Source organism: Lepeophtheirus salmonis, chromosome 12 (assembly GCF_016086655.4).
Source record: "Lepeophtheirus salmonis chromosome 12, UVic_Lsal_1.4, whole genome shotgun sequence".
NCBI classification, from domain to species: Eukaryota; Metazoa; Arthropoda; class Copepoda; order Siphonostomatoida; family Caligidae; genus Lepeophtheirus; species Lepeophtheirus salmonis.
This window is the reverse complement of record NC_052142.2, coordinates 5,527,086-5,540,795: the sequence shown is the minus strand read 5'-3', so window position 1 is coordinate 5,540,795 and position 13,710 is coordinate 5,527,086. Positions and strand designations below refer to the sequence as shown.

General features: G+C 32.8%; 1 protein-coding gene across 8 annotated transcripts in view; it reads right to left on the bottom strand.

Moving 5' to 3' along the window:
* LOC121126795 (cytosolic carboxypeptidase 2) overlaps nucleotides 1-13,710 on the bottom strand; it is a 111,633-nt gene that overhangs the window by 57,871 nt on the left and 40,052 nt on the right. For all 8 annotated transcript variants that reach the window (XM_071892363.1, XM_071892364.1, XM_071892365.1 and 5 more), the window contains one exon: nucleotides 4,093-4,377. In XM_071892363.1, the coding sequence (XP_071748464.1) occupies nucleotides 4,093-4,377 (285 nt within the window). The remainder of the gene's footprint in view (nucleotides 1-4,092; nucleotides 4,378-13,710) is intronic.

Genomic DNA, 13,710 nt, shown 5'->3' with positions numbered 1-13,710 from the left:
TTTTGTTGTGTAATCTATATGGATAATAACCTGGACCCCTGATTTCTTTGTTACTTGTGTGTCTTTTTTGACTTTGGAAAACAAATGAAAGATGGTTCTAGACTCTTAAGATAATTTTTTTTTTCTTGATAGTTTTGTCTGCAGTGCTTAATATATTTATTTATGTATAATAATGTATCTTTCGTTTTTTATACCTATAATAACTTACATTTTACACTAATAATATGTTGAATCCATTCGTACTATTTTATATTAATAACTCCTATATCCTATCATTTGTCATCATTAATTTGTTTGATTTTCTGTGTATAACTTCTATCATAATTTATAATTAAAATTTTTGTAATAGCTAATCGTTAATTCAGTTATTTTGTTTTATTTTAGCCATCTTTAACTAAATATCACAAATATACGTTATAATACTTGAACCTATAATTTCACTGCTACGGCTAATGTGTTAGTCATCAGTTTTTGATTACTCATTATATAACATATCATTTTAGCAACTTTCAGAGAAGAAATTTAAGAGATCTCAATGTTAATAGATCTATAATATAGAAATATGGAAGTTTTTTAATGACTTTCATGAAATAAATCAAGAATTCCTGATTTTAAAATTTTCTTTTACTTTTTATATTAACTATTCTACTGTTATTTGAAATGTAGAAGATTTTCATTTCCATAGCAGAATCACGTGATATTCTATATTACAAAAACATAATATCAGAGGCAGCTGAATTTTCATTTAAACTTTAATCAATAGTATCATATATCTCGCTCTCTCCTTTCCTGGAACTCGCTCGTACAGCAAGCCTTACATATGGTTCACTCCTTCCTTACGCCTAGCTCACTTTTTTTATAACAAAAATATCAACTCTAAATATAATTAAACTAATATTTACAAACTCTTTTTGAACAACAGTATCCCGATCTAACTCTATTTTGAAGCCATTAGAATGCTATAGCCATGTAAGGCTGCTTTTAGGGAGATATACAGGGGGACATTTGTGCCCGGGGTCTGTGTTGAATATATTTAAAAAATTAAACAAATATATGTTGAGAAGAAATTACATTAAAAAAAACAATAAAATTGTAAAAAGGATAACTTTATCTTTAAAAAAAAAGGTAATCGTATTAAAATTAAGTATTATTTCTAAAAAAAAATAGTCATTTTAATACATATACATTTTAAATATCTCCTTTTTATCTTTAAATTGCAATTCCCAACAGAGTTTCGGGAGCAAATATGAATTGATTAAATTATTAAAATTCGTAGAAACTCTTGATTTTGTTATATTATCTTAAACAAGGTGCAGTTTAGAGAATCACTTTTGCTTGCCAGAATGTTTTCTTCATTTTCCACTTTTGATAGATCCTCTTACATCCAAAGAGGGGTGTTTCACTTTTGATTTTTTAAAAAAACTACAGCCAAAAATCGAATACCGTAATTCTGATGGAAATCTAATCAAGGTCCTATGTAGAGTATCAAGTTCTCTGTTTGATGTAATTTGGATATACGGGCCAAATTGTGAAGATTCCGTTTTTTTAACGAAAAACTTTCACCAGTTATGTGACGTGTACCAGCCATAATGAGAAGAAATTTTAATATAAAACTTAAATATGGTCGAGACTCTATTCAGCGTACAAGGAATCATCATCCCTAAACTACGGCGTCCCTCTTTTCTATTTTAAAGACCCCCGGGTTTTATGACTGTGCTGATTTAGTAAAAGGTTAAAGTCATATTTTTTTTCCTTCTGTGGATAAATTTTCCGGGCGTCCTCGCGAATAGATCTTTTCCTCTTTAAAAGTTATCAAAGGGACACATTAAAGTCGTACGAAGTGATAAACACTAAAATATCTAACCATCGGGGTTTATTTTTTGAAATGAGCCCCATTTCAAGGAAAACAAGAATTAGAGGTCTTTCGAAGCTTAAGTTTTAATTACCAGGGGAGATTGATAGAATAATTGATAAAATTGAAAGTGCAAATCAAGTATTCCAATAACTTATCAATCATACTTAAAAATGGTATGAAATCGAATAATCCTGAATTAGTTTGACAGGAGATGTGGTCTTTTTACTCCAATATGTATAATTGTATCGACTGGAAACATACATCAAAATGTGTCAGATAACATTTCAGAAAGGCTTCTTTCTGTGAAGACCTCAAATGCAGGTCTGATATAGAATTCTCACTATTAGATGAAGATGACAACATGGCTGTGGGTCACCTTTCAATAGAATAAATTATATGTGCTATTAATAAAAAACAAAATTAAATAAAGCTCCTGGTCCATTTAATTTTACCTTTGAATGAAATAAGAAATATATCTTGCTCCGATTTTACTCTTGCATTATGAACAAGTTCTTTGTGTTTGTTTTTTGCCTGACTTTGATTCAGAGGGACACAACACCTTGCTTCCAAAACAAAAAAAGGGTTATTAGATATTTTAAAAATTTAAGACTTCCGGTTATGCAAAGTTGATTCTACGAAATTTATAAATTCGTAGTCATTAATTATATAAACAAAGTTTATAGCAAAATTTTGCATTGATCACAATAGCGTTTTGTAAAAAAAAAAAAGATCATGGATAGTATCCCTTTTACATTACAGAATCTTGTCAAGTCTAACAGTGACTTAACTATGATAGCAGTAGATTTTGCCCATGCCTTTGATAGTTTGTCTCATGAGTACATAATAAAAACCCTTTACCAAAAAGGATTTGGTGATTTTATGGTTGCAGTTACCTTAGCGCGTACTTGTACAATGATTAAATGCAAAATACATTAGAATATTTTTCAAACAATAGGGGCGTTCTTCAGGGAGATCCTCTATCCCTAATAATTTTTATTATATGCCTGGATTGGCTAATACAAGAATTAGATGTCTGAGATGTATAAAAAAATGGGCCAGGGTCTAGTTAAATTTTCCCACTGTTGCTTCCCGGAGTATCAAGAAACCCTCGTAATAACCAAAAAAATACAAAAAATCTATCAAGTTGTACATGTGAAGTTCTGGGTCATAATACAGTTTAATCTCTACCACCACCGTGTTTCTAGGTACCAACAACCCCTGTTAATATGCTAGAATACATCCACTCCCACGGGTTGTGTATATGAGCTACTGGTGCCCAAGGCAGGTTTAATTCTTCCATTACCACTTTACTGAGCATTAAAGAGCCCTTGTAATATCCAAAATACACCCCAAACCTCAGGTTGTACAAGTGAAGTACTAAAAAATCCTAATTTAAGGCCACCACAGCCTCAACGGCCCAAAAAAATTGTTACCAGAACCGTTTCAGGGCCCTTCAGAACCTACATGAAAATTTTCAGGAAAATATTTTGTTTGATTTGCCTGTGATTGAAAGACAAACTCCCATTTGTATTTTACATATAGATGTTCAACTTGTGAGAATTAACCAGGATAGAATTGATGAAAGATTTTCATGGTACTGTTGTCGGGGAGGTGAAAACTTTTCATATCTACCAAGCAATTTCTAGAAGCCAAAAAAAAAATTAAATTAGCAAGTTCAGTTGAAACACTATTGGAATTATTAACGAATATACAACTCTCTCTTTACAAAATTGAATATCAACAAGAATTTTTTTCAATAATCTGGACTTACTTCAAGTCAATGTTAGAAAGTTTAAGATGTCAAAAATGCTTACATTCATTAATTGCATGTAACAATTGTATACCAATAAATCAGGAGTTTCTTGAGCTAAGTTATGAAGTTCCGTAATCTACATTTTATCATTTTTCCCAGAACTTGTGCCCTTGCTTTGAGCTCTTTTCTCAATGATAGAATGAAAAAAGCTGTACATCCTTGAAAATTGTGTTTGGAATAATGTGATCTAAATTTATTACAAAAAATTTACGTCTTTCAAATTTTGTTAATATAATAAACAAAGTTTAAATTTATATGACACAAAATCTTTAGTATTATTCCGATTTTTTTATAGGCCTACCTATTTGTACTTAATAAATGGTTCTATAATATCTTGTAAATAGAATGACCAAATATTTTTTATTGTTTTATTTACCTTATTTCATAAATAATTTATTGTAATTAGAGATAAAAAACGTATTACCTCCCCATTGACTCATAATCACTTGGGTTAAAGTGAGTATATGCACGTGACCCCAGGTTGCTACCACCATATGAAGCTTCTAAAGTGTAACTATTTGCAATACCCATATTCCAAAAAACAACTCTTCCGGTACTTTCTTTTGACTTGGCAACCTTGAATTTACAATCTTCAAAGGAGAATTTTTCAGATGAATTTTTATGTAACATCAGAGGAAATATTTGCTCTTTCAAGTATTTATCTGAATGTCGACGATTTTCGCAGCCATAAATAAACACATTTAGTTTCCTGAAAATGTAACTTCTGTCAATACTACCCATAAAATTTATATGGTATGTATTTATATTGTATTTTACTATATATTTTCATTTACTTTAAATAAATATTTGAGTATTTTATTATATAAAATAATAAGTGTTATAATAATTGAATTTTCTCAAAAAAATAATTCCCAAATACATAAAAAATATATAATTCTGGAGAAATGTGACTAAGGGGGCGTGTCCTCTCCTTCTGCTCTAAAAGTTTCAATTGTTGCAAATCCGAACTTTTTCAAAAAATAATAATTATTATAATAATAATAATCAAGATTCTAGATTATCTTAAGTTTGATCTTTTCTTTGGCTTTATTTGGTGTCACCATACCACTTTGATCATGACCGAACATGCAATCCGGATTTGCAGCAGTAGGTATTCAAGTGGCACTCCCTTTTATACTTTACATTTTTTTTATTTTTTTATTATTATTATTTAACATGCACTGGAATAAAGTTTTTATTTAAGTATCTAAATATCAATTTGTTTGCTGTAACAGAATCAGTGTTCCGAATAGTATTTATATTAAACATAGTGAGATATAAATAAATGACTCAAATACATTTTCTTCATTTATTGACCCCATAGAGTTGTAACAAATAGGACCTAAAAAAAGCATATAATTTCTTGTAGTTGGTAATTTGAAGAATGGTTTTTTTTAATATTCCAATGCTTACATAATTATTCTTTAATTATTAAGGAGAGAACATCGAAGTTTAAATTTAGTAGGTGGATGTGTGCTCATGAATTATTAATAGTATTACCGAAGAATTTTGGAGAGTTATAAGTATAAATTCTTGTTAGATTCAGAGTAGAATTGAGGATCGTCATCGGAATAATAGATGCCGATTTCCTTCATATCTTTGGAGTGGGATTTGGATTTATTTCCTTAATCGCTTTTTCATAGCTAGTTGCAACTAATATAATGAAATCTTCCGACAGATTCGCATCTCTATTCCCAAATATTCTTCAAATTGTCGGGATTATCCTTTAATTTTTTGTTTCTTTTTTTAAACATACACACATGTCATATAATATACAACTGTACCCCTCCTTTGCCAGCTAAAGGACTCGAGGGAAAGTGCAGATACTCAGTCACGACGTTAACCACGGAGAAGAATACATTATCCGAAAGAATGCTTATCGTTCATCACTTACAAAAGAGCAGAGAGAATCATGGAGGAGTTTGAGCAGAAAAGCGGAAGGTCCAAAAGATATCTGTCTATTTCTAATATTTCAAAAAATGACTAACAACTCTATTGGTCTTCTTAAAACTGATTAGGGATACACACAATCATCAAATATAATATACAAATCAAATATACCCTATGTATTTTGTTGTCAGCAGTCGATGCTCTCCTGTGACTTGATACGTTATGGGTATTTGATCATTTATTATTTTTGATAAAGTACAGAAATGTCTTTGTTGATCTTGTTGATCCCTCGTAGGCGTTGCATATATATATTGGCCATTTTATTATTTCAACATTCAATTAAGACAACAAAATACATAGACTATTTTTATGTTAGAGAAATAACTCCATATATAATCTCATCTGTGTCCACGATGCACCCATAAAATCAAGTCCCCTCAGAAGAGAAGCGTCTGAATTTACCATTCAAAACGGGGTTTTTAGAAACTCATAATCTCTATCCAGCGTCAAAAATACAGGTTTATGAACATCTTTTTTGGATAAAGGATATTGAGGAATACTTTCTTTGCAAATCTATACTTTAGTAAAAAACTTGTCTTTATTAATTTTTACATGATTCAGTTTTCTATAGTCTATACAAACTCCCTTGCTTCTAGCTTTTTTTCCTATCAATCACTACTACCGAGGTATAAGGAAAATTAGACAATCTGATTACATTAATTCGAAACATATTTCCTTTTATAAAGTCCCGCTCATCTTAAATTGGACATAATATGTTTGCTGTCTTACAAGGTAATGCCTTGTAAAGGTTACTTTATATTGACAAACATTAGTACTACAGGCAAATCGGTAAAAATGGATTAATATTTTGCAATAGTTTTGCTAGTTCGAATCATTGTACTTCGTCTAGGTCTTCTGAGAAGGTAACATCTATATAATTTTCTGTTGGCAAACTATTTGGAGGTATAATAGCCACTGTCCATGAATGACAATTCCTCAAATTATTTCTTCAGTTTATTTAACTAAAGCAAGCGAAAGTTTGGTTACATCATTATATGCTTTTTTGTTAAAATTTTTTAATAATTTAGGATGATACGTTCATTCTTTTTCTCCAACAGCTACCTAGTAGTTATTCTACCAACAATACTAGTTTTTACTTACATACCTTTTCATTGCATCAATAATTTGTTGTTATCAATTGGAAGTAAAATCAAAACTTGCTCCCCAATTTTAAATTCCGATTTTTTTCAGTTATCCAAATATGTTTATACTTCCCTTGTGAATTTTCCAACTTCTTCTTTCCAGTTAAGATAATTGCGTCTGATCATTCTATCAATTAAAATACATTTAAATAATTATTTGTGATTTCAATTCTACAATTCATTCTAGTCTATAATTCCTTCTGTATTGTATAAGCCCTCTTACTTCCTACCGTATGGTATTCCGAACAGAGCATACCTAGTGCGTTCCTCTATGCAAATATAATCGATTTATATATCAATTCCAAAGTTTAGGTTGTTCTCAATATAGTCTCTTGAAAATTGTCTTCAATTGACCACTAAATCTGTCCCCTAAGCCATTAAATACAAGATGACATGGTGTAGTGGTAATTTATGTAAATGATAGTAATCGATAGATAAAACATTCAGACACAAATTGAGTCCTAATGTCTGATAAAACCTATTCCAGAATGCAAAGTCAACTATAGATTCCAAGAAGAGCTTATGTTGTTATATATCTTTTAAGGTCACTGCCTTAGAATATTTTAATACCAGGTCTACCATCGTTAGTATATATCTATGTCCAGAACGAGGACTTATAGTACCTATTAGATCGATAGGTACTCTCTTCAATGGAGTATCTATGGTCAGTATATTCAACAATTGAATTGTTTTTATTTTTCCTTTAGAGATCGTTCTTTAAGCTAACTTGGACATCTACAGGGCCAACACCGAATCAGCATCATAACCATTTATAGGTTCAAAGCCAAATCTTATTGATGAGTCTGTTGAATCACTTAGCAAGGCTATCAACAGGGGATTAGATATTGGGTGTCCAAAAAGAAAAACAATCAATGCAAAATCAATTTGCTGGTGGACAAAACATCATGCCAGCCTAAAGTATAAACTCAACCCAAAACTTCATGGAAGTTCCCACGGAGAAGAATACATTATCGGAAAGAATGCTTATCGTTCATCACTTACAAAAGAGCAGAGAGAATCATGGAGGAGTTTGAGCAGTAAAGCGGAAGGTCCAAAAAATATCTGTCTATTTCTAATATTTCAAAAAATGACGTACAACTCTATTGGTCTTCTTAAAACTGATTAGGGATACACACAATCATCAGTCAAATCACTAAAAATACTTGTAGAAGCTAATTTCTCACAATGAAGAACTAATACGTCTTCTGGAACATCCATGCAATAAATTATTTTATTATAGACTTTAAGATAAGAGAATCCTTCAACACCTTTGTTTCATTCAAAAGCTCCGGACATAATGAACTGATACCAGTTGTACTGCATCAACTTGGGGACAGCTTTGTTACTATATATCTAGCAACTTTATAAAGCCATCCTATCATTAGTTATACACCAACATACGAGAGAGAATTAAAAGTTATTGTTCTTCCACAATTAAGTAAAAAGATTAAAGCCTGGCCAAATCCTTCTGACCGATAACACTTTCCAACTTTATACGTAAAGGACTTGAACGGATTTTACAGTGGGAAGTGGAAGTAGTTATTCAAACACTCGACTTACAAAATGACCTAGGTACTAGGTACTTTTGACCAAGGGATCACTTGGACAGAGCATTTGAGAAAATAAAAGCCCCCAAGTGTTCTCAGATATGGAATATGTCCAAGGCAATCATAGCACTAAAAAAGAGACGGACCTCAGGCAAGGTTTTCTGGTTGTATGAAGCTATGATCAGACCTCTCATCCACTATGGGTGTCCAGTATGGGGACATGCAATCACTGCAAAGAAAAGTCCAAGGAAAATATTAAACACCATTCAATAAGCAGTCTTGGGAATGACTCATACATTTAGATCGACAACAACCGCAGGAATGGAGGCAGTTTTGAGTATTGCTCCTCTGGCCATATACATCAGGGAACAGGCGACAAAAGAAAAGAAGGAGAACGAAGCCTTTCTGATGTGATACCTGGGATGGAATTGGTAATCTTCCAAAACGTCGTGGGCATCAGTTCCATAGTGATAGAATACTTATACAAGTCGTAATTGATCAGCCAAGTGACTACCTAAAAAGTAATTGCATTTGGATAGATATTAGTTCGATTAAAAATCCTGACGCTATCATTTATACGGACAGGTCTAAAGACGAAGAAAAAAACACTGGGGCTACATAGTTCATCACCAAAATGATGTATCAATTTTTCATTCATTGACTTCATTGAATAAAGAGGTTTCTGTGTTTGAAGTAGATATTTTCGGTATAACACAAGGTGTAGAAACTCTTCTCAAGTACGAAAAAAATACTGAACAATGTAATAATCAGATGAGACTCCCAATCAGCAATTACCACCTTTTTTAATCCAGTTACTACTAGTAAAGAATTTTTAAAGTGTAAAGAAACGATCATCAAAGGAATGAGTGAGAAAGATATACATCTAGAATGTTGCAAAGACATTCTTTCGTTAGAGTAAATGAATTTGCAGACCGTCTTGCGAAGACGGGCACTGAGAGCCAAAACCAGTTTGCTTTTAGGACGCATCCAATCTACATAGAGAAGGTAATTATTGACTTCTTCTATCAATATTGGTGTGACCGATATAAAAAAATCGAAGTATTAAACATACACAAACTATGCTGAATAAGCCGAAGATGAAGTGTATCAAGCTAGGAAGAGAAAAATTGAGACTCATTACCTACACTTGATATGGCCCTTTACTAGTCTACCTAAGCAAATGGAAGGACACAAGCTCAACGTGTAATATATGTAAACTGCAAAGTGTAGACCATTTCATCAATAGATGCCCCCATCTATCTTACAAGAGACATCAAGCAATGAATGAAGAAATATTCCTACTAAAACTCTTCTAACAAACATAACGTTCCCTTTAGACGTCTCATACTTATCTCCTTTAGACATTCGAATGCTTTAGGCGCATTTGTTAGATTTTTAGCTATATTTCTTGCCCATTCAACACCCTATATTGTCCCATTTTCCCTTAGGAAATCAACCAATAACGCCATTCTTCTCACAACTTGCATTTCAGAGACGCCAGACACTGCAAGTTTCTTATGTCCATTTTTCATCATTGATATCCACGAATATAAAGTTACCAAATCAGTTTTGATAATAATATATTTGGGTCCCCCTCTAATAGCCATATATACACCTTTCACTATAGCATTTAATTCAGCCAGATTTACGTGAGTCCCATCATTTTTTTTTTCTTATCCAGGTCCATCTTCAATCTTCTCTCCATCTTTTACTATCTATATGCCATGGGCTAACAAACTTGCATTACATTACACTTCAAAGGTTCCATTTATGTGTACCCTCCATGCTCCACGTGCTAGATCCGAGTCTTTCATTTATTTGATGATAAAGCATAACACTTCAATGGCAGCATCACATATCCCTTCGTTCCATAGGCCCTCCCCACACGCTTTCTTCAGAACAATTATAGTTATTCTAACACATCAGACTACAATAAACTCAGCAACTCTAATCCATAATTCCTCTCCTTTGGGCCTCCTTCATCTCAGTTTACTATCCTGGGCTTTATATACTTCTAGGCCTAAAACACTTTTATCTGATATATTTTCGAATTGCTTCCTTTGAAGTTCAGATTTTCCCAGAAGGTTTAAAACTGTGTTTTCCTATACTCTGTGTAGAAAAAAAAAGAAAAAATCATGAAGTGGTGATCCTCTCCCTCAGACACTCTTTCATCTTTTGCCAGAATATATGATAGCAAGGACTTAATCATCTGAGTAGCGCAGTTTAGTTCGAATCCCAGTCGTGTCACATTGTACTGCTTCGTCTTGTTTCTGACTTGCATTACCCTTGAGTAACTCCTTGTGACCATTATCTGCATATATACATCCTTGATATGCTACAGAGCACTGTTATTGGGGAATTGTTTTTATGCACTTGTTTTTTCTCTGTATATGTCTGCATCTGCTCTATTGCAAAATACAAAATATTTCAGTTCAATGAAGTCCAGCGCTGGCGTCACTTTCTTTCTCCTCTCCTAAGTAAAATCAAATCAAAGAAGATATCTTTGAACCCGACCCTGAGCCAGGTATAGATTGTAACTGAGTCACAATCTATAATATGCGTTCAATATGTCGCTGTTCATGTGTCCTGCAGTTCACATTCCGACTCGCAGCTAGCTGCGATCTTCATCGATCCCCTGCATAGCGTTGTGGGATCAACCGTCTAATGGGCACAACACCACCCCTTGAATTGAACTTGGATGGAGCCTTGATCCACCTCTCTATTTCTTGTCCAAATTTTTCTTGTGACCCAAGCTTTATTGCATATGTGTAATGATATTTGATAGACGGTGCAGTTTCTTCAATTTTCACTCTGCAATTCACATCTCACCATCAAAACATACTACGTAGTTTTATCCTTGTGCCGATTTGACTCCTTGTTGCCTTTTGGGAACCACATATTTGCTTAGAGATACTATTTTTTTATTCACTACGACACAAAAGCTTAACATTTATATACCCAACAAAATGTCCACTCTATCAAACATATATTCAAATAGTATAAATCTCCCTTAAGACGACCTTCTGTCGATCCCCATTCTTACATTCTGTTCCCACACGTATTTGAAGGGGGCGCCGCCGATTGTTATTATTTTCTTTTATGATCTGTAGGGCATCTTTTCATAACACCTGCTCTGTTCATGGTATGGGTTCAACCCATATCAATAAAGTCCTAGACTATCTTACCCTAAACTTTTATATGTATTTTGGGATTAAAGCGCTTTACACTCCATTTGGGATGTTTTCAACACTGACAACATCCCTGTTCATTCCCCTGCGCTCCAATATTACTATGTGAATTCCATCAGCTTATTCCCAAGTTACCTCATTCGCCAGATATGAGACATCTTCTTCTTGAAGGGCATTCTCTGCAAAAGTGAGGGGCACCATAATTGAAAAATGCCAAGGTTTGTGCCCTTTCCACTAGCCGATATCTGTAGTCCGTTCCTCGTAACCTAGGCTTCCCATTTCACTGGTCAGGGCCCTTGTCATCTCTGCCAGCTGGTCTTCGCCTATCTTCAGGATCCTGGGTGTGTCTTTCATCCTGGTACTTACGTCGGGGATAGTGCCGAAATGGAGGCTAGCCGTATTAGTTTGGACGAGCTTTAAATACTGCTAATACCAATTAAGTTCTTCGTCTCTACCAGAAAGAACTCAATGGACTCTCCCGAAATCCATCTTCTGATTCTTAATTTATCATAGGGAGAGAATGAGCCGGATGAGAAAGCGCTTTTAAGTATATTAACAATTAATTTTGCTTCCCCCTTCTCAGCTAGCTAATCATATACTGAGAATGTATTTCCATCCAAGAACAATGAAAGTACATATGCCATGTCTTCTATCTGAAGAGATCCATGGCCAATTCTTTCTTTCGAATCCAAACATTAACATCTCCAGACGTGTTGAATCTCGACATTACATCCACGATTTTTAAGTTACTTATGACCATGATAACTTGTAGTTTCTTTCCCCTCAACATACAATAAATAAAGAAGGTACTACTTATCTACTAGACTCATTTTAATAAACTAAATACATATATCTATATTATCTTGTATAAATTAATCACCTACAATCACGCAACGCCCCCTCCCTTCACTCTTCTGACAGCACTACTCCAATGGAAGCTCGCACTCTCCGAGCTACAATAATTCACCACATTTAGTTTTAGTAAATTTTGGGAACTAGTTATTTCCTAAAAATGTTATTTAAGTTGATAGTAGAAAATTTACTGGAGTATTTAACACTTTAAAGAGTAAATTCAGTTCTCTTTGAACTACGAATTTATTCTTAAGAAATTAGTTTGAAGTGAATGGTATACTAAAAAAATTAAATTTACAACTATTTTTTCAAAACAAACCATATGAAGACATAAATAATGAATGAAAAACAAATAAAATTAATAAATAAATTAGTTAATGAAATAGCCATATTAGTAAGGATGAAAATATTTCAAAAAATAGGGTTAGTGCTAATCGCACGCCTTGGAATATCTGCAAAAATATATGGTATTATTGTTTAAGTGACATTTCACCTGTTGATGTTTGAGATATAATAATAATACGTAATGCTGCAGACTTTTTATAATATTAATATTTTAACTACTTATTAAGTTATTATTCAAATATAAATGCTGAACTACATTTAAAGTATAAAATAATTGAAAGTGATTTTGATGTATATCAACAACGAAGTATTCAGATAATTGGACCTGCATCCACCCATTCTTCCAGTTCGTAGAAGGTCATATTTTTCCGCTTGGATATCTAATTCAGACGACTTAAGATCATTTCTTCGACTTCATATTACGTTCAAGATATCTAGCTACTATATACCTCACTCGATAGGTCTCATCTCTTTTAATGGAAGGATCGTTCATTGCACAGATGACACTTTATATCAAGGTTCGAGGTAGTGCCTTCTGACCTTGTCAATATTTTTACTTATATACAATAATATATATATTGCTCTAGATCTTCTACGGTATCGTCGTATACTTATAATTTAAGAACTAAGTTTCTGAAAAAGAGAGAATAATACAATAAAACACCCAGTGAGAAACAAAAACAGTTCTCTTCCTCAATCCAAAGCTCATTCATTGAAATTCTTAAGTCAATTCCTCTATAATCGAATTTAGTTGTCAACTGTTTCTTAAAGCTAACCTTCTAATATCCTACACAACAATATATTCTCACATTTGTAGGGAATTCATTTAAAGTATTGGATTATTATGTTGAACATTTCGATAAGGTAAAGACCCATTAATGGTTTTTGTTAACCAATAATTATATTTCTTAGTGTAGTTTTTATTCTTCTTACTTTTTTTATGTTAAACCCTAGTCAGTCTTTTTTTTAATATTATTATTGCTTAAAATAATTAATTTCGTCATTGCGACATTACTAT